At 28.7% G+C, this 22008-nt stretch overlaps 3 protein-coding genes across 4 annotated transcripts; 1 reads left to right on the forward strand and 2 right to left on the reverse strand.

The window, feature by feature from the left end:
* Window positions 1–7905: 7905 nt before the first annotated feature.
* Window positions 7906–9295, reverse strand: LOC110641385 (uncharacterized). The gene is made up of 4 exons (XM_058140555.1): window positions 9230–9295; window positions 8937–9026; window positions 8297–8364; window positions 7906–8161 (listed from the first exon to the last, which is right to left on the reverse strand). The coding sequence occupies exons 1-4, from the start codon at window positions 9293–9295 to the stop codon at window positions 8023–8025; spliced, it is 363 nt and encodes a 120-aa protein (XP_057996538.1). The 3' UTR covers window positions 7906–8022.
* Window positions 9296–11269: 1974 nt separating this feature from the next.
* LOC131175942 (uncharacterized) lies at window positions 11270–13271 on the reverse strand. Of its 2 annotated transcripts, XM_058140771.1 has the most exons (4): window positions 12611–13271; window positions 12324–12413; window positions 11672–11739; window positions 11270–11536 (listed from the first exon to the last, which is right to left on the reverse strand). In XM_058140771.1, exons 1-4 carry the CDS (start codon window positions 13214–13216, stop codon window positions 11398–11400), a joined length of 903 nt encoding a protein of 300 aa, XP_057996754.1. In that variant the 5' UTR covers window positions 13217–13271; the 3' UTR covers window positions 11270–11397. The 2 variants fall into 2 exon arrangements, with proteins under 2 accessions (XP_057996754.1, XP_057996755.1); XM_058140772.1 differs by lacking the exon at window positions 11672–11739 and having other exon boundaries at window positions 11348–11536.
* An 8258-nt stretch (window positions 13272–21529) lies between these two features.
* LOC110641388 (uncharacterized) lies at window positions 21530–21962 on the forward strand. Its single transcript, XM_021793090.1, has 2 exons — window positions 21530–21547; window positions 21630–21962. The coding sequence occupies exons 1-2, from the start codon at window positions 21530–21532 to the stop codon at window positions 21960–21962; spliced, it is 351 nt and encodes a 116-aa protein (XP_021648782.1).
* The last annotated feature ends 46 nt before the right edge of the window (window positions 21963–22008 follow it).

The following is a 22008-nucleotide window of genomic DNA, read 5'->3' on the forward strand; positions in this document are numbered from 1 at the left end:
AGAGAGACAGCTTATAGAATACTTCCAATGCATATAAAAGTGCTCTATCTCTTATCAAAAAGTGAGTTCTTTTTAAAATTAAAAAGTAGAGCCTTCTTATAATATGGAGAGTAAATTTCACATGATTAATAGAGCTGATATATGTGCGCTAGGTGCATTAAATAATTTATCGAGAGAAAAAGGAAACAATAAGAGAAAGAGAGAGAAACATTAGGAGAGAGAGAGAGAGGTAATTTAGGAATTATAATATTTTTTTCTACAACTCAACCAAGATAAAAAAACTTTGATTAATAATAAAACATTTTATTTAAATTAGACGGAATGGCTTAATTATTAAATGGAAAGAAATTATAAAAATAACTAATTTATTTTAATAATTATAAAATTTGAGAACTAAATATTAAATTACCCTAAATTTTTGGTGTTTTAGATGTCGTTTAATTTTCTTGTTTGCATTTAAGTAATTTGTTTTATATATTTATCCTTGGTCTTTAAAAGATAATATTTATTTAGGATATTTTTGTCTGATTTTTTAATATAGATTTTCCATATATGAATAGTAAAATATTTATGTAGGATCATTATTATTTAGGTAATTTAATTTTATTATTTTCTTATTTAATATAATTTTTGTTTCTTACATTGTTTCAACTTTCAAGGCATAATGGAGTCGGCAATTGAGTTTTTCAATTTTAATAAAATTAAGAGTTTTCTCCAAATTGTGTTATCTCTTTTTTTGGTCAATTCCAAGAAGTTTTAAATGTAAAGGCCTGTTTCTACTTCTACCATTCATGGAATATCTGTAGTGGGAGAAATTATATCATACCCTTATTATTTCCATCTCAAAATATTTTATTTTATAATTTATTTTTAAAAAAATATGATATAAATGTATTTAATATTCAAATTAACTTATCAGAAAGAGATTTATTTTTAAAGTGTCAAAAATAATGATGTCTAAAATAATTTAAATTATAACAAGATTCTAGGACAAATTTATAAATCAAATAATATCTTTTTTTGTACATCCCAATAAGTTTTACTTATTTATTCCACTTAACCCTAATTAAACAAGACCTTATATATGATTAACACGTATGAAATGACAAATCAATAATATAATAATTAAATAAAAAATTGTTATAATTTAAAAAAAAATTATTTTTAACACAAAAAATTTTTTCATGAAATCCATTATTATTGATTTTTTTAATAAAAATTATTATTAATTTATTATCAATGTAGGTTATCCTACATAAGATCACTACATAACGAGCTTTGGCCTTACCAAAATCATATTCTACCTATAAATATCTACTTATACAAAATTTTACCTATAAATTTATATCCTATTTCTATCATCTTTCTGTACATCTACACTCTATATTTTACGTCCCTTATCTTACAACCATTCATTCTACAACTCAGTTGTGTCTAGAATTCCGCTAGCCACTTCTATAATTTCAAGACATTAGTGCCTACACATATCAATGTCAGCCAAGGCCTTGGCTAGTGGCAGACCCTTCTTTTTTTTTTTCTACTTTTTTTTTTTTCATCTTTCTTCGTTTTCTTTTTTGTTTTCCTTTGTTTGACTTATCTTTTATGGGTTTCTTTCTATGGGATTTTTCATTTATTTATTCTCTAACGTAGGTGTTTGTTCCTTTCCATCCACTCTTGTTTTTTTGTTTCCCAACCCTAGCGAATTTATCAAAACTTTAAAGAAATTTTAGCTACCTCACATAGTTCTTATTCACTTTCATCTTTGAGGGAAAAAGATTCAAAGAATAAACTTGGTGTCCAAAGAATAAGATTTATGCCTTCTTGATGGTTCTATTTCAAAATCCAAAAAAAAAAATAATATATTTTCAATCAAGAGTTAAATAAGTTGAAAATTCAATTTTTAGATTAAATAAGGATTCAAATAAATCATCACCTAATAAAATATTTTTTTCTAATTTTTAAATATTAAAAATTATTTATTATTTTTAGTTAAAATAAAATTAAAAAAGAAATATTAGTTTATTTTTTATATTTATTAAATATTATTTAATTATTTTTAAAATTTTAAAAAATAAAATTAATATTTTATTATTAAAAAATAAACAAAATAACATTTTAATTATTTTGATAAAAAAATTAGATATATTTAACTTAATTAGAAAGCTAAATTTTTATTTAACCCAAAACTTAAATTTAAACTTATTTATTTGTCTACTGAAAGTACACAAAGTAATTTAATCTTTCTTCCTTTGAAAATCTGTTCGATATGGGGCATGAGTCAAACGAGTTTTGCAGAGCTTCAAATCTCTCCTCCTCTACTTGGTTGCTGGAAACAACTTTTGTCATGTTTAATTAATTGCTCGAATTATTCAGTGCTGTTGGGATCATTTTCTATATTTTCAAGAATAATAAAAATTTTGTGAATATGAAATGTTTTTTAAATACATATAGATTATTTTATTTATTTTCGCGCAAGAGGGTGTGATCCATGATCATGCTGCACTTCAACTAAAGAGATAGGATTAAATTTGTGTTTTCATTATTTTATTTGGGCTAAGCTTTATCTATATCATTACATGGGCTTGTTGCTCATTTTTATGGGTTTTGGCCTCTCCATGCAATGAAGTTCCAAAGAAAAGTGGATGGACAGTCATGGAATTGAAACCCCAGCGATTCAAATTTTTGTTTCTTTTTTGACAAAGTAGACAAACGCACATGATAGTATAGGAGTTATTATATTAATACTCACTTAAAAAATTATAAACTGAGTGAAGCCTTAGCATATTTTTATAAACCCACGTAGACACAGCCACAATTGATATAGAAGTCCGTAGGCTCTGTCCTATACACACCCCATATAAGACCTCAACTAGCTATACAGATTTCAATGGCATGTTTTGTATTAAAGTTAGAATTTACTTTTAAATGTTGAAAAATAATTTAAAAAATTTATTTAATTATTTTAAAGCTCTTATGATTAAAAACATGTTAAAATAATTAATAAAAGGTTTTGTGTATAATTATTTGTTTTAAAAATAATTTTAACCGTCTCACAATTTATAATTTTATGGACATATCAGATATATAGTATATTACTTAGAATTATTGAAATTGCATTCACTTTTTAATAAAATGACTGTGAGAACTCATTACAATGAATATAATTTTTTCAATCTCGCTTGTAAACTAAAAATAGTTAGCCATTAATTAATTTATTTATTAAAATAAAATTAATTTTTTAAAATTAATTTAATTAATTATTTGAATTTAAAAATAATTAATAAAATAATTAATTATTTTAATATAAACAGTAACTTCAGCACGTTCTTTCCTTTTTAATCCTATTTACGAGGGAAAAGTTACCAGAGGATTTGCTTTGTGATTTCGAATAAAAAATTCAGTCGCTACGCTGGAGATGGACTGAAATCAAATTACAATATAACTGAACTGAAGGAGTAAAGGTAGAAGTCCATTAACATTATGTTGTCTTTGTAAATTATTGAAGTAATTAATGTGTTAAAAATTTAAGGGGAGCTTCGTCTTTTCTCTAGAAATCTCTTTTTTTTTTTCAATTATTTTTTTTTTTATAACCATTGGTGAAGATTTTCACCAATAGTAACTTTTCTTTTTTTTTTATTATTATTATTATTATTCTTTTATGCATATCTATTAAAAATAGATGTTAGACATATATTCTCAAATATATCATTGATAGATTTTGAGTGAATAAATCTTTAGATTTATCATTGTTGATTGATCTTAAATTTTTATAGTATTTTCTCTGATTTAATGCTACTTTTATATATGTGTTTTTGTAGTAAAGATATTTTTTATTTGAAAAAAAAAATTATGAGGTGAAATTCTTTTCATTAATTAAAAAAAATATAAACTTGGAAGTTATCTAATAAGGCTCGAAAAAAAAAAATAAAGTCGAAGAGTAGAGCCCGTAATCTATTTTTTGGCCAATCTATATACTCTGTCAATATTATTTGATATTTTTAAATTTTTTATATTATTTTTTATGAGTAATTAGTTTTATATTTATAAAAATATAATATATTTATTTATATTTCTCTTTTATACTTTATTTCTAATTAATAAAATATTTTTTTAATAAAAAATTAGAAAAAATCATTAAAAAAATTTAACCTTTATTAATTTTTATAATTTTACCCTTTTTTTTTAACAACTACATCGCAATATTTTGGGAATGAATTAATTACACCCTATTATTAACGGCCCCATTAACAGCGGTGTGCAATTAATTCAATATCAAAATGTCATGGTGTAATTGTTAAAAAGAACAAAGATATGGTGTGAAAGTGAAAACATTAATTTGGAAAAAAAAAATTTTTTATGACTTTTCTTATTTTCCTCTAAATTAAATAAAAAATAATATTTATTTTCCTTTCTATTTGTATTTTCTTTTTTTTTTCAAATAAAAAAAAAGGTATATCACTCTTTATTTTTCTCATGTTATTATTATTTTTTTTTTTAAGTAAAAGACCGGTGAAATTTATATAATGCAAAGAACATATATTTATCCTCGCATCGAAGGCACCACGTCCCTAAAATAATTAAGAGTTTTTTTAATTTAATTCTAATGTAAATTTTTATTTATGAAAAATAAATTTTTATATTATTAACATTTTTAAAATATTTTTAATTAACAAAATATAATAATTTTATTAATTTTAATTTAATTTTATAATAAATTTTATTTATAATTTTTTATTAGAAGAAATTATTTTTATATTATTTATTTACCATTAATAAGTATCGCATTCATCATTAGAAATAAGATATCAGTTTTTATCATTTACATTAATTAACAAATTACAATTTTCAATTATATTTATATTTTGTATTAAATACAACTTTAAAAAAAATTAAAATTTCAATTAATTCTAACCTCAGCCTCCTGGAAATTTTCATATAATCTTTTTAAAGTAATTTTTTAAATTTTAATTATTTTTTTTACAATTTCACTTTTTTTTTAACAATTACACTATAATCTCTCTTTTATAATTATACTTTTTTTTTTAATAATTGCATTCTGATCTCTTGAGAACAAATTAATTGCGCCTTGTTATTAATTAACTGTTGTTAATGAGGAAGTTAACGATAAGATGTAATTAATTTGTTCCCAAAAGATTGTGGTGTAATTGTTAAAATAATAATAATAATAATAAAATTACAAAAATTGACAAAGATTGATGATTTTTTTAGTGATTTTCTCAAAAAAATTATTTAAGTAAATAATTGATGGAAATCATTGTGTTACACTCGAAATATGCATTAAATGAATGAATGGTCGTTGCGCACGCGCGCAGTAGCATCGGAAGTTCTAATAAGTTGTTGGCTTAACTCTCTTAAATAATTTATCTTTTGTTTTTTTTTTTAAGTTTTTAAGAATAATATTTTATTTACAATAAAAATAATTAAAAGTTACATTGTAAATAATTATTATAATTTAATATAAAAAAATTATTATTTAATCCCTGTATTTTAATAAAACTAACTACTTAATCTATATACTTTGAAAAATATACTATTAGTCTCTGTATTTTACTTCTATTAAACTATTTAGTCTTTTGTTAAATTTTTCGTTATTTATGCTATTGAAACTACTTTTTAATCTCTCTATTTTAAGAAAATTAATTAGTTGATTCCTATATTTTCAAAAATACTACTATTTAATTACTTTATATTAGTGAAACTAATTAGTTGGGTAATATATTTTGAAAAATATAGCATTTTGAAAATTATATTATTATGCGGACACTAAATCTGAATTTATATATTTTTTTAAATTTTTAATTCCTTTGACATCATTTTTATATTTTCACCACTAGAAAATAATTTTCCTTTATTACTTACAAATTTAAAAAAACTAATTAATTTTTTTGTATAGATAATCTGTACCATTTTTATTAACAGACAAGATTGCAAGCGTAGAGGAGAAGTAATATGGAGAGATAGAGATAAAAGAAGATAAGAAAGAAATAAACGGCAGAGGATTAAGGTAGTTTAGTTATAAAAAATAATTATGAGACTAAATAGTTAACAGAGTCAAATTACAGGAACTAACTAATATATTTTTCTAAAATATAAGAATTAACTAATTAGTTTTACTAAAATAGAAAGACTAATTAATAGTTTGACCTGTATTGATTAACAGAAAAATTGAAAAAATGACTAAACAATTGAACGGAGATAAAATACAGAGACTAAATAGTATATTTTTTAAAATATATGGACCAAGTAATTATTTTCATTAAAATACAGGGACTAAATAGTAATTTACCCTTAATACAATTTGTTATTTTTAGCTTGTATTAACTCGATATAATTTGTTATTTTTATTTAAATTATTAAACAATCTTAATTAGTTTTGTAGATTTTATCAATAAATTAATTATTCAATGAATCATATATATTAAAAAAGTAATTAAAATTAACTTTTCATCATTATTTTTATATAAATAATTATATTATTTTTAATTTTAATAAACTAATGTAATATGAATTATAATTTATTTTTTCATAAAATATGTACACTTATATATACATTTGGTCCTTTATAAGTTGATATCTAGCTCGGTCACCATTATGAGTATTTTATACTTAATCAAATGACTCATTTATTTAGTATAATGCTTTGAGTGTAACAAATGAATTTTCATTAATAGAGTGTTATGGCATCTTAAAATTGAAATTGATTATTATGGCTGAGATGCCGGGAACTTCTTGGTCTTCAGCTGACATGGGACAAGCTACAGAAGAGATACGATTGAAAAAGACAACTTGTCTGTTGTTGTTAATTGTCTTTATTCGAAGAATATGGCAAATGTTAACTCCTGCACTAGTTTGGTGTTTGGAGATGGGCATCAAAGAGTTGTTTGGTCGTGACTGGACATTGCATGTGAATCAGGGAATGGGGCTGATGCGCTTGCTCGTATGGGTCAGGACCTCCCTTTGGGTGTTCACTATTTTACAGATTCTCCCCAGGAGCTTCATGGTCTTTTGCTGCTTGACATAAGTGGTGTCATAGTTTAGGATCATTCATGTGATTACTGGTGATTAATTTTCATCATTGATTAATTCCCATTTCCCAGAGATGACTTCTTTCCTAACATCTGATATTGTAGTTGGTTTTGGGCATAACTAATTTTTCTTTAGAGTCAATTACTATTTAGCCTTTGCATTTCAATGAAATTCATTATTTGATCCTTATATTTTTACAAATATACTATTTAGTTTTTATACCTTCCTTGCATTAAATTTAGTCCCTCCATTAATTTTTTCTATTAGTAATGCTATTAGTTAGTCTATGTAATTTTGTTTTGTTAACTATTTAGTTCTATAATTATTTTTTATACCTAAACTGTCCAATCCTCTTTCTCTTATTTCTTACTCTTTATATTTTTTCTCCTCTACACCCACACCCTTCTATACTCATCCTCTCTTTATTTTCATTTTTTATAAAAATAAAATAAACTATTTGCACAAAAAAGTTAATTAGTTTCCCTAAATTTCTAAAAAATTAAAGAAAATTGTTTTCTAGTAGACAAAATACAAAAATAATGTTTAAAAATTGGATGAAAATACTTGAATAATTTAAAATATATATATATAAATTCAGATTTATCTTCATATGGTAAAGTTTACATTTTTATCTAATAATATGTTTTTCAAAATACTATATTTTTAAAATATAGGGATTAACTAATTAGTTTCACTAAAATATAGAGATTAAATAGTAATTTTTTTTCAAAATATAGAGACCAATAATTAATTTTCTTAAAATAAAGAGACTAAATATTAGTTTGATTAGCAATGAGTAACAAAAAATTTGATGAAGGGATTAAATGGTTTAATGAAGCAAAATGCAGGGACTAATTGTAAGTCTCCTTTATTTTATTTCCCAACTAAAAAAAAAATAAGATCAGTGTTTGAAGGCAAGCAAACAACTCAGTGACAATAAAATGCTAATTGTTATTGAAAGTGCATTTAAATTCTTCATAGTTTCTGCTTTTCATCTTCATAGAAAGAGGCCAAAATTTTCTTGAGGAGGGTATTGTAGGCAAATGGTCGCTCTATTGCAACCAGGTGGCCTGCCTTCTCTATGCAATGCAATGTTGCTTTGCCTTTTAGTTGCCTGCATGCATTCAAGTAACAGGTGGATAATTAAATTTTCCAATTAAACCTACTGATCATACATTTATTAATATTAAATATAATTTTTAATTCAAAATTCTCCGTTGTAATAATAATAATAATAATAATGACATACCCTTTCAAATTATGAGCGTCTTCCAGGCTGAAAAGTATGTCATTTTCTCCCCACAAAAGATGAATGTTCTGCAAATGAATGCAACCTCTTACTTAGACTATTTAGGATTTGTTTTCAGGTGGAAAATTTTGACTTGAACACCTAATTAAACAAAGTCTAGTGAAAGCTTGCCAATGGTTAATTTTAGAAGTTGGTGTTTTATGGTCCGCAAACAATTATAACCACATGAAACTTCAATTTCACCAGAAGGAGACAACCAACATTATTGACACAGGTGATGGTCAAATAAAGGCATCTTATCCTAAAGCCTGTCCCTCCAGTATTGAAAAATAATCATTCAAGCTTGAAATTTAAAGAACCAAACAACTCTATATATATATATATATTTCAAATTTGTGAAATTAATTAGATTAAATTATGGACTGAAAGGTTTTTTCAATAATAAATATTCACCTACACTCAAATACATATATTCATCCAATTTACAAATGCCATGCTAATTAAAATCATAATAAGTCTTATCTTAAATCATAATAAATCTCACATATAATTAATACCCATTAAATTTGGTCCTTCTCAACAACCCTCATCCAATAATAATAATAATAATAATAATCCACTTATAATTAATTAACCTAACCTGTGAGTAATCAGGAATGCTAAAGTCCTTGTCCCTTGTGATTAATGCCTCCAAAAGTTCAGTTCTCTCTTTCCTGTTATCAAACATGACCTGCAAATAATTTTGAAATAAAGCTGATTTAATCTCCAAAGTTGTAAAGTCTTCAGTTGAGTCATAATAATAATAATAATAATAATAATAATAATAATAATAATAATAATAATAATAATAATAATAATAGTAAAAGCTTTCAAATAAACTGAAATTCTTTTGAACATTATTAATTCAAAGAAGCTCTTAATATTATTAATTACCTCCAAAAGATGTTTATAAACAAAATTAGGCACCCATGGCAGCTTGTAGCGAGCAATGCGTATCATTTGTTTCAAACCCTTGTCTGTTTCAGGAAGCAAATATTCTGCCCAAGATGACAACCCAATTCTCTGTAAACCACTATGAGTAATGTGGAGATATAGAAATAAAAGAAGATAAGAGAGAAATAAGAGAAAGAGAATTAAGGTAGTTTAGGTATAAAAAATAATTATGAGATTAAATAATTAACGGAGTCAAATTACATGAACTAACTAATTAGTTTCATTAAAATAGAAGGATTAATTAGTAGTTTGACCAGTATTAACTAGCAAAAAAACTAACAGAGTGACTAAATAATTTAACGAAGACAAAATACAGAAACTAAATAGTGTATTTTTTAAAATATAAGGACCAAATAATTATTTTCATTAAAATACGGGGACTAAGTAATAATTTACCCTTAATATAATTTGTTATTTTTAGCTTGTATTAACTAGATATAATTTGTTATTTTTATTTAAATTATTAAACAATCTTAATGAGTTTTGTAGATTTTATCAATAAATTAATTATTCAATGAATCATATATATTAAAAAAGTAATTAAAATTAACTTTTCATCATTATTTTTATATAAATAATTATATTTTTTTTAATTTTAATAAACTAATTTAATATGAATTATAATTTATTTTTTCATAAAATATGTACACTTATATATACATTTGGCCCTTTATAAGTTGATATCTAGCTCGGTCACCATTATGAGTATTTTATACTTAATCAAATGACTAATTTATTTAGTATAATGCTTTGAGTGTAACAAATGAATTTTCATTAACAGAGTGTTATGGCATCTTAAAATTGAAATTGATTATTATGGCTGAGATGTGGGGAACTTCTTGGTCTTCAGCTGACATGGGACAAGCTACAGAAGAGATACGATTGAAAAAGACAACTTGTCTGTTGTTGTTAATTGTCTTTCGAAGAATATGGCTAATGTTAACTCCTGCACTAGTTTGGTGTTTGGAGATGGGCATCAAAGAGTTGTTTGGTCGTGACTGGACATTGCATGTGAATCAGGGAATGGGGCTGATGCGCTTGCTCGTATGGGTCAGGACCTCCCTTTGGGTGTTCACTATTTTACAGATTCTCCCCAGGAGCTTCATGGTCTTTTGCTGCTTGACATAAGTGGTGTCATAGTTTAGGATCATTCATGTGATTACTGGTGATTAATTTTCATCATTGATTAATTCCCATTTCCCAGAGATGACTTCTTTCCTAACATCTGATATTGTAGTTGGTTTTGGGCATAACTAATTTTTCTTTAGAGTCAATTACTATTTAGCCTTTGCATTTCAATGAAATTCATTATTTGATCCTTATATTTTTAAAAATATACTATTTAGTTTTTATATTTTTCTTGCGTTAAATTTAGTCCCTCCATTAATTTTTTCCATTAGTAATGCTATTAATTAATTTATGTAATTTTGTTTTGTTAACTATTTAGTTCTATAATTATTTTTTATACCTAAACTGTCCAATCCTCTCCCTCTTATTTCTCTCTCTTTATGTTTTTTCTCCTCTACACCCATACCCTTCTCTACTCATCCTCTCTTTATTTTCATTTTTTATAAAAATGAAACAAACGATTTGCACAAAAAAATTAATTAGTTTCCCTAAATTTCAAAATAATTAAAGAAAATTGTTTTCTAGTAGACAAAATACAAAAATAATGTTCAAAAATTGGATGAAAATACTTGAATAATTAATATATATATATATATATATATATATATATATATATTCAGATTTAGTTTTCATAGGGTAAAGTTTACATTTTTATTTAATAATATGTTTTTCAAAATGTTATATTTTTAAAATATAGAGACTAATTAATTAGTTTTACTAAAATAGAGAGATTAAATAATATTTTTTTTTCAAAATAGGAGGATTGAGACTAAATACTAATTTAACTAGCACTGAATAATAAAAAATTTAATAAAAAAATTAAATGGTTTAACGAACCAAAATACAGGGACTAATTGTAAGTCTCCTTTATTTTATTTCCCAACTAAAAAAAAAAAAAAAAAAAGATCAGTGTTTGAAGGCAACCAAACAACTCAATGACAATAAAATGCTAATTGTTATTGAAAGTGCATTTAAATTCTTCATAGTTTCTGCTTCTCATCTTCGTAGAAAGAGGCCAAAATTTTCTTGAGGAGGGTATTGTAGGCAAATGGTCGCTCTATTTCAACCAGGTGGCCTGCCTTCTCTATGCAATGCAATGTTGCTTTGCCTTTTAGTTGCCTGCATGCATTCAAGTAACAGGTGGATAATTAAATTTTCCAATTAAACCTACTGATCATACATTTATTAATATTAAATATAATTTTTAATTCAAAATTCTCCGTTGTAATAATAATAATAATAATAATGACATACCCTTTCAAATTATGAGCGTCTTCCAGGCTGAAAAGTATGTCATTTTCTCCCCACAAAAGATGAATGTTCTGCAAATGAATGCAACCTCTTACTTAGACTATTTAGGATTTGTTTTCAGGTGGAAAAATTTGACTTGAACACCTAATTAAACAAAGTCTAGTGAAAGCTTGCTAATGGTTAATTTTAGAAGTTGGTGTTTTATGGTCCGCAAACAATTATAACCACATGAAACTTCAATTTCACCAGAAGGAGACAACCAACATTATTGACACAGGTGATGGTCAAATTAAGGCATCTTATCCTAAAGCTTGTTCCTCCAGTACTGAAAAATAATCATTCAAGCTTGAAATTTAAAGAACCAAACAACTCAATATATAAATATATATATATATATATATTTCAAATTTGTGAAATTAATTAGATTAAATTATGGACTGAAAGGTTTTTTCAATAATAAATATTCACCTACACTCAAATACATACATTCATCCAATTTACAAATGCCATGCTAATTAAAATCATAAGCAGTCTTATCTTAAATCATAATAAATCTCACATATAATTAATACCCATTAAATTTGGTCCTTCTCAACAACCCTCATCCAATAATAATAATAATAATAATAATCCACTTATAATTAATTAACCTAACCTGTGAGTAATCAGGAATGCTAAAGTCCTTGTCCCTTGTGATTAATGCCTCCAAAAGTTCAGTTCTCTCTTTCCTGTTATCAAACATGACCTGCAAATAATTTTGAAATAAAGCTGATTTAATCTCCAAAGTTGTAAAGTCTTCAGTTGAGTCATAATAATAATAATAATAATAATAATAATAATAATAATAATAATAATAATAATAATAATAGTAAAAGCTTTCAAATAAACTGAAATTCTTTTGAACATTATTAATTCAAAGAAGCTCTTAATATTATTAATTACCTCCAAAAGATGTTTATAAACAAAATTAGGCACCCATGGCAGCTTGTAGCTAGCAATGTCCAGCATTTGTTTCAAACCCTTGCTTGTTTCAGGAAGCAAATATTCTGGCCAAGATGAGAACCCAATTCTCTGTAAACCGCTACGAGTAATGGACTCGGTAAGAGCCATAACCGAGCAGGTTACAACCATTGATGTAACCAAATCAGGGTACATCTCAGCCATCTTGAACCCAACCATTCCTCCATAACTCAAACCAACCAAAGTGCACTTGTCCACTCCAAGCTTCCTTAGACCCTTGGCTATGCACTCAGCTTGGAACGCCGGTGACCGATCAGCCATATCGGTGATTGAGCCTCCAAAGAAGAGGAAATCAGGAACATAAACTTTATAACTTCTGGCCAAAGAAAGCACCTGAAATTGCCATGTCATAATCCCATTTAGTGCAAAACCATGAAGAAATACAACAACAGGCTTGCCTATGGTTTCTCTTGGAACCCAGAAGTGCATCACCGTCCCTGGCTGGATCTCCACTTCTCGTGGTCTCATTCCAGCTAGCTTTAATAGCCCATGCAATAAGGTCATGTATATTGCAACGATGTTCACCATATCTTTTCTCTTCTCTCTCTCTCTCTCTCTCTCTCTCTCTCTCTCTCTCTCTCTCTCTCTCTCACACACACACACACACACACACACACACACAGAGGGGAGGCGGATTTTGTAGCGGCATGCTGTGGTGAAAGGAGCATGGTTATTAAAACAGGACCAGACCGGTTTAACGGGAGTAATTTTGAAAATAATGTTAATAATACTAAATTAAAATTTATTAGTCATGTAATATGGTTTGCAATTATACTGAAAAATAATAGTTATCCCATTGTCCATCAATAAATTTATACCCATATTTAAAATAAAAAAGGACCAGTTACTACCCGGAAGGCTAACTATTCTACTCATATTTTTAACAACTTAAGAATTGAATTTCTAACAATTCATCAATGGACCTTTTTCTATTACACATAAATATATTATGTAAACGGAAAAGTGAAATTGCCTTTTATTAATAAGATATGTATAAGATACATACAAAATGATATGCTCTAGGGCATATTACTAACAATCTCCCACTAGCACTAGAGCCATTCATTACAGTATCTCAGACCCATCTTATCAAGATGTCAGTCTAACTGAGCTTGTGACATAGGCTTCGTGAATGGATCAGCGGGATTTTCAGCTGATGCTATCTTCTGCATGGCTATTTCGTCTCTCCCAACTATCGCTCTGATAATATGATAATGCCTTTCTATGTGTTTAGATTTCTGATGAGATTGGGGTTCCTTAGCCCGTATGACTGCTCCATTATTGTCACAATATAGAGGAACTGCTGACTCAATGGAAGGAACTACTACAATTTCTATCACGAACTTCTTTAGCTAAACAGCCTCTTTTGCAGCATCTGATGCAGCAATATACTCAGCCTTTGTAGTGGAATCAGCAATCGTACTCTGTTTGGAACTCTTCCAACTAACTGCACCTCCATCACAAATGAACACAAATCCAGATGTAGACTTTCTATCATCAATATCTGATTAAAAATCAGAATCAGTGTAACCATCCAGTTGTAAGTTGCCACCTCCATAAATCAAGAATAAATCCTTAGTTCTTCTCAAGTACTTAAGGATATTATTGACAGCTATTCAATGTTCCAAACTTGGATTGGACTAAAACCCGCTAGTCAAACTAATAACATATGCGATATCCAGCCTCGTACACAACATTGCATATATTAAACTTCCAATAGCCAAAGCATATGGAATCCTGGCCATTTTATCTCTTTCTTCTGGTGTCTTTGGAGATATCTCTTTAGAAAGGTGGATACTATGCCTTACTTGTAACAATCCTCTCTTAGAATCAAGCATGTTAAACCTCTTTAACACCTTTTCCAAGTATAGACTTTGGGATAAACCAATTATTCTTTTTGCTCTATCTCTATAGATGCGAATTCCAAAAATATAGGTTGTCTCCCTTAAGTCTTTCATGGAGAATGTATTTGACAATCATATCTTGACAGTTATCAACATACCTATGTCATTGCCTATCAATAAAATGTCATCTACATATAAAACAAGGAAAGTGACAGCACTGTCACTAACCTTCTTATATACACATGGCTCATCCATATTTTTTATAAAACCAAATGATTTAATGGCTTCATCAAAACGGATGTTTTAACTCCTCGAAGCTTGTTTCAATCCATAAATGGATCGTTTAGCTTACATACCTTGAAACCATCTTGGGATTCAAAACCCCTAGGTTATTCCATGAAACTGTTTTCATCAATGTTTCCACTGAGAAAAGTTATTTTGACATCAATTTGCCAAATCTCATAATCATAGTATGCAGCTATTGCTAATAAAATTCTAATTGATTTAAGCATGGCTACAGGTGAGAAAATCTCCTCATAGTCGATTCCTTACCTATGGCGAAACCCTTTTGCACTAGCCTTGCTTTATAGATCTCTACCTTTCTATCAGAACCAATTTTCTTCTTGAAAACCTATTTATTCCCTATAGTTATAATACCTTCAGGTGGGTCAACAAGGTCCCAAACTTGGTTCTTATGCATGGAATCAATTTCGGATTTCATAGCTTCAATCCATTTTTAAGAATCTATATCTGATATAGCTTCTTCATAGGTAAGAGGATCATCTCCATGATCTATATTTTCATGAGTAAATAACTCTTGTTCATCTTCATGAAGAAAACCATATCTCTTTGGTGGGTGAGATATCATGGTCGATCTGCGAGGAATTACTGTAAATGTTTCATCAATAGGTGTAGGTTAACTAGATGGATCTATATCCATTTGATCTGTTGGTTGGTCAGAATTCTCCAATTCTAACTCTATTTGCCTTCCTTTGCCACCTTCTTGAATAAACTGTTGTTCAAGAAATATGACATCTCTGCTTACCACAACCTTTTGTGATGTAGGCAAATAAAAATAATATCCAAAACTTTCTTTTGGATATCCAATAAATCGACCTTTTTTTTATTTGGTTTCCAATTTATCAGTGTTCAGCTTTTTAATATAAGCTGGAAAATCCTAAATCTTAACATACTTAAGACTCGATTTTCTTCTATGCCATATCTCATAAGGTGTGGAAGAGACTAATTTTGATGAAATCCTATTCAGAATATGCAAAGCTGATTCTAATGCAAATCTCCAAAAGGAGACTGGCATATCAGTATAGATCATCATACTGCATATCATATCTAATATGGTACAATTTCTCCTTTCAGATACACCATTCAGATGTGGCATTCCTGGAGGAGTCAGTTGGGAGACAATGCCATGCTCTTTCAAATATTCATCAAATTCAGTACTTAAGTATTTACCTCCACCATCTGATAAAAAAGTTTTAATACTTTTTCCTGTTTGATTTTCTACTTCACATTTAAATTCTTTGAACTTTTCAAAGGATTCATGTTTGTATTTCATCAAATACAAATACCCAAACCTTGATTTATCATCAGTAAAGGTAATCAAGTAATGAAAACTACCTCTAGTCATTTCTTTAAATGGACCACATACATCACTATGTATAAGTTCCAAAATATTTTCAGCTTTTAACCCTTGTCCAACAAAAGGTGATCTAGTCATGTTGCCTTCAAGGCAGGATTCATAAGTTGGAGTAGGTTTAGAACCCAATGAGGATAAAATTCCCATTTCTCCAGCTTTGTAATCCTATGTTCTGCAACATTAGCTAATCTTAAGTATCAAATATATTTTGAACTTGAGTTGATTTTCATCATGGCATTATATTCATTTAGATTGCTTGCATTAGATTTGTATTGAACATTATTATCTAAATAATAAAGTCTATCATGCATATAACCCGAGCCAATATATTTATTTCCAAAATAAATATTTCAAACATCATTTGTGAACTGAAATTCATAGTCATTTCTAGTCAAACTAGATATAGAAATGATGTTCTTAAAAGCATCAGGTACATGCAAAACATTATTTAAATACAAAACATGTCCATTCATGTATAAAGATTTAGATCCTATGGCTAAAGCTTCAACAGTTGAGCCATTGCCAATCCGAAGTCTAATATCTCGTGACTGCAAGTAGCTATTACTTACTAGTTCCTACATATCAAAAGTAATGTGAGAACTAGCACCAGTATCTAAAACTCAAGCTGTAGATGAATTATGAGTATCATCAGAATCTAAATAACAAGACACAGACATACCTTCTGAAGGTCTATCCTTCTTTTCTTTCAGATAAGTAAGATACTCTGGGCAGTTTCTCTTCCAGTGCCCATCCTTCTGGTAGTGGAAACACTTTCTCTTGCCTCTGTCAGCTTCAGTCTTGCCCTTCTGTTTGGCTATCTTCTTGGAAGGTCCAGGAATTTGAGGTTTCTTATTCTTATTACCCTTCTTCTTTTTGGACTTTTCAGTAGAAGAAGAAGATGCAATCAAAGCCACCTCTTTTCCTTTATTGTCTGGCATATTCTTTTGAGCAATAACTAGCATGTTAAGCAACCCAGCCAGAGTACACTCTTGCTTTGTCATATGGAAATTTGTCACTAAATTCCCAAATGACTCAGGCAGGGACTGAAGGATCAGATCCGTCTGCAATTGGAAATCCATGTGAAAATCAAGATGTTCCAGCTGCTCAATAAGCCGAATCATTTTGTAAACATAATCTCCTACATTCTGTCCCTCAGACATCCTCATGCGGAATAGCTGTCTAGATATCTCATACCTAGCATTCCTGCTGTGCTCACCATACAACTCTTGCAGGTGAAGGAGGATCTCACTTGTACTCTGCATATTTTCATGCTGCTTCTGTAACTCATTAGTCATAGAAGCAAGCATGTAACATTTGGCTCTTATATCATGCTCCTTCCACTTGTCCAAAGTGTCTAGTTCCTCTTGAGTGGCCTCTGGAGGTAAGGGACCAGGAACCTTTAAGTCTAAAACATATCCAATACGTTCTAGGTTCAAGACAAGTTTTAAATTTCTGAGCCAATCAGAAAGATTAGGTCCCATCAACCTATTGTGATTAAGTATGCTCGCAAGGATATTGGATGGTGGTGGTTGTTGTGTGCTCATTATTATCAGAAAAATTAACTGCAGAAAATAACTAGATTAATTAGTAAAGGTATTAAGTAATTAACCAAAATAATTATGGTCTTTTAATCAAATTAATCCTCCCAGTAACTTGGCGAATCCCACACTTTCAAAGTAGGAAACGGAAATCCTAGTTGGATGGATTTCTGGTGGGTGATTGAATTCTTATAGTCTTATTGATCATCCTTAGGCACATCCATTATTGGAATCACAATAAACTATAAGTGAACAACTCCTTGTCCATCACATCTCATGTGAGGTTCAATCATTTATTTAGCCCCTAATGCTCAAAATCTCAAGCACATCCATTATTGATTTATCTTGCATTAGTTAAGTTGATCCCATTGAGCCAGTAATCATGCAAATAATTTTAATGTCCTTAGGCACATCCATTATTGGCCACCAACTATTTATATATTTATAACATCTTATGCTTAACAATTATTCTTAAGAAAATCTCTTAAATAAATGCATCACATGCAAATATTTAAAATTTCTTAAAATAATTGCCTCAATGGAGGGCCATGATATAATTACCTTAATTATACCATTTTCAACTTAATCATTTATTTAGAAGATTTTGTGGTCGACTTAATTACTATCATGGTCTCACTTTGTACATTATCCAATTAGCATGCATATATCATATACTTGCATACATTCATACACATCTCATGCATACATGGATAAACAAATAATATGGTATGATCATAGACTTTCTAAGGGATTTAATTCTGAGCCACCAAGAATTGAATCAGGGCATTCCTAGGTGTATTTCATTCATTCATGTTACAAGAGTTGCTGAAGGAGTACATAATCAACCCTTGATCTTGATCTCCTCCCACTAGTCCCACCAATGCTCTTTACCTCCTTGTTCTTCTTGTAATCTAATTACATTGTAATCCTTAGCATACCAAGGCGAGTTTACAAGAATATGGACTTTAAAGTCCTTAAATAAATGAAATTACAACCTAAATTATCACAATATTTATAATACATGCCACTAAAATAAAATTAATTATTTTACATCCCAAAGAAAAATAAAAGAAATAAATCCAATCACATTGGTCTTTTATTGTCCATGATCATCCATCATGTGTATTTGAAATTTAACAATTAAATGAAATATACATGCTATAAAAAAATTAAATTAAATTGAATATCACATATTCAACTAAAATTCAAATTTGAATCTTATTCAAATAAATTTAAATTTAGAAACCATTTCCAAATTTAATTTTATGAAAACAATTTTCATAAATTAATTATGTGATTAAAATTCCTAGTTAAACAATTTAATTAGGTATGGGCTTAATTATGGGCCTTACAACAATTGCAAAATGGGCCCAAAAACCAAGCCCAAAAAGCCCAACACGCCCCTGTACGGATCCAATCATACAATTAAGCCTCATAAACAATCTTAATGGCAAATATAGTGGCTCTGATACCAATTGAAGGAGTGGAAGCATGGATTAAAGGGCATTAGAACCTTGAATTTCAAAAATTATTTATAAGGTTACATGCACCATACCAAGTGTCTTATGATCCTAATCAATTTCCAATGCCCAATTGCATACCAAAACACATTTTAACATGCATTAAAATTTCATTTGCTATTAAAGATTGTGAATTAACATTTAATTCAATTAAACCGTAACTAAAAGAGGGATTTTTAGGTACTAATCTCTTGATGCACAATTGATGCAATTCCGACTCTTAGGATGTTCTTAGGACCCCAAATATTATCCCTCTAGTTTGTCCACCACAAGCACACACCAAAAATGCAATGGCAGCCCCTAGATTGGCTTCTCAAGCCTTATCAACTAATTTTGAGATGGGGTTTATGCTTTGTGAAGGTTGTATGAATGTTTTGGGTGTTAGAAACACTTTCTAATAATTTAATTCAAGAGGAAATCTAAGTTTTTCCCTTTGAATCAATTGAGAAATTGAAGAGAAGAAGAAGACTCCATGTTGCTGTCCAACATGAGAGAAAAGAAGGGAGTGGCTGATTTTTCTTTATAATATTTCTTTATATACTTAGGTCAAATCCTAACTCCCTTGCCACATGTCATCACAAGATCCCATCTTGTTATTATTTGATTTAATCCTATGAAGCCAAGTGTCAAGCTCCATTTAAATCATGACATGTGATTTTCCATCATAGAAAGACAAGTGGCAAGATCATATGGTGCCATGTGTCACCATCTCATGGTGCCACATGTCACCATGTGAAAAGACCAATTTTCCCTTACTCTTTTATTTGAGTTCTCAACCCAAAATCATAATTTATCCTCTTTAAATCAATTTATATTAAATATAAATTAATTAATTTCTCATAATTAAATTTATATTAATCAAATTAAATATAAATTTAATTTATACTATACATCAAATAACCTAGATTTGGTTTCAAGTCATGCTAGGGACTTTGCAATCTTATTGCAAACCAAACCTCTTTAATCAATTAATTAAACTCTTTAATTAATCAATTAAATCACATTTTAAATGGTGATTAGCTTATGTAGATTTGTGATTTACTAGGCTCATTACTTATTGGCAATGAGAAATGATATTAACTCTTAATATCATTAGAACTCTTTCTTACCGTAAATGATTTTTCTAAATCATTTCAGGCATCTCATAGACCATGGTTGATACCTAGTATAGTATGCTATGGTCACCCAATCAGTAATAAGGAATACCTTAAATGAACCTTTAATCATATATTACCATGCACTAGAATCTCTCCGTTACAAAATCCCAATTCGAGTTGGAGTCATGGTTAATGTCCAACCCCATTTGTTATGAACATTATGTTCTCTTTTAATTCTAGTTCTTGATTAATTAGATTTTCTTGTCAGAAACTCTTTTCTGACTAAATCTGTCTGTTCTGGCCAGGAACTTGAAACATTAAGAACAATTAAATGAACATAGAATTTTATCCCTATTTACTTAGGGTAATGGATTCCATCTTGATCAACACCTATTTCCATATATAACTAGTAGGAGCCAACACATACCCATATACCTATACACAGTACAAGTATGAAAACAGTATCAAGCTCAAACCACCTATATACAAGATAACTGTTTTATCTCAGGTCTAAAGATTATATGTACTGATATGATATATGACAATGCATTGAAAAGAGTAAACTCTATGTGCTTGTCATAAGCGTCACTGATTCGGCCTACTTATCATATATAAGTGCTTATCATGTTTGTTATGTGGCATAAGACTCACCACTCCATCTTATTTATATCTCATATAAATAACTTGGGAATAAATATGATTATAATCTTTCTGAATAAGTTATGTCATTTGTAAAGTATTCTTAATTGTGAACCAATTTATGATACTTTGTACTAGAAATACTATCACTCATATTCTTAACAACTTAAGAATAGAATTTCTAACAATACATCAATGGACCTTTTCTATTACACATAAATATATTATATAAATGAAAAAGTGAAATTGTCTTTTATTAATAAGATATGTACAAGATACATACAAATGATATACTCTAGGGCATACTACTAACAGTTGCGTGTTGGACGCTGTGGCATCATAGAAATGATCTTATTTTTAAGAACACTTATTCTAGTGGTGATGGGATAGTCCATGAAGTTCTCTCTCAAGCTAATATGTTTAATTCATTCTTGATTAGCCTTTCTGCTAGTTCATCTACTAGAATATGTGGTCCTATGGCTGTGAGCTAGCAATGTCCACCTATTAATTTCTTCAAGTTAAATACGGACTGTGCTTTCTCTTTTAGCAATGGGTTTGCTTTTGGAGGTGGGTTAGTCAGGACCATCTTGGCAATTGGATTAGAGACTTTTTCTCAAATCTAGGTGAGTGTTCTATCTTTGTTGTGCAGCTTTGGGCAGTCTACCACGGCATTAAGCTATTGGAAGAGTTGGGTATCTCGCATGCTATTGTTGAATGTGACAATAAAGGTGTTGATATTATCTCCGGGTCTATGATGCCTATGGCTTCTTGTTTGTCTCTTGCGCGCTCTGTTCATGATCTCATGGTGATGTTGAGAGATATTAGTGTCGTCCATGTGTATAGAGAATCCAACTTCTCTGCTGACTGGCTTGTTGGGATTGCTAAATCAGTTCCTTTGGGCAAACATGTGCTTCTCAACCCTCCTACAGGAGTTCTTCCATGGCTTGCTCATGAGAGGGTAGGGATTACTTATTGTCGTTAGTCTCCCCTGGTGTTTTACACCTTATTTTACCAAAAAAAAAAAATAA

This window comes from Hevea brasiliensis, chromosome 18, assembly GCF_030052815.1.
Source record: "Hevea brasiliensis isolate MT/VB/25A 57/8 chromosome 18, ASM3005281v1, whole genome shotgun sequence".
Lineage (NCBI taxonomy): Eukaryota > Viridiplantae > Streptophyta > Magnoliopsida > Malpighiales > Euphorbiaceae > Hevea > Hevea brasiliensis.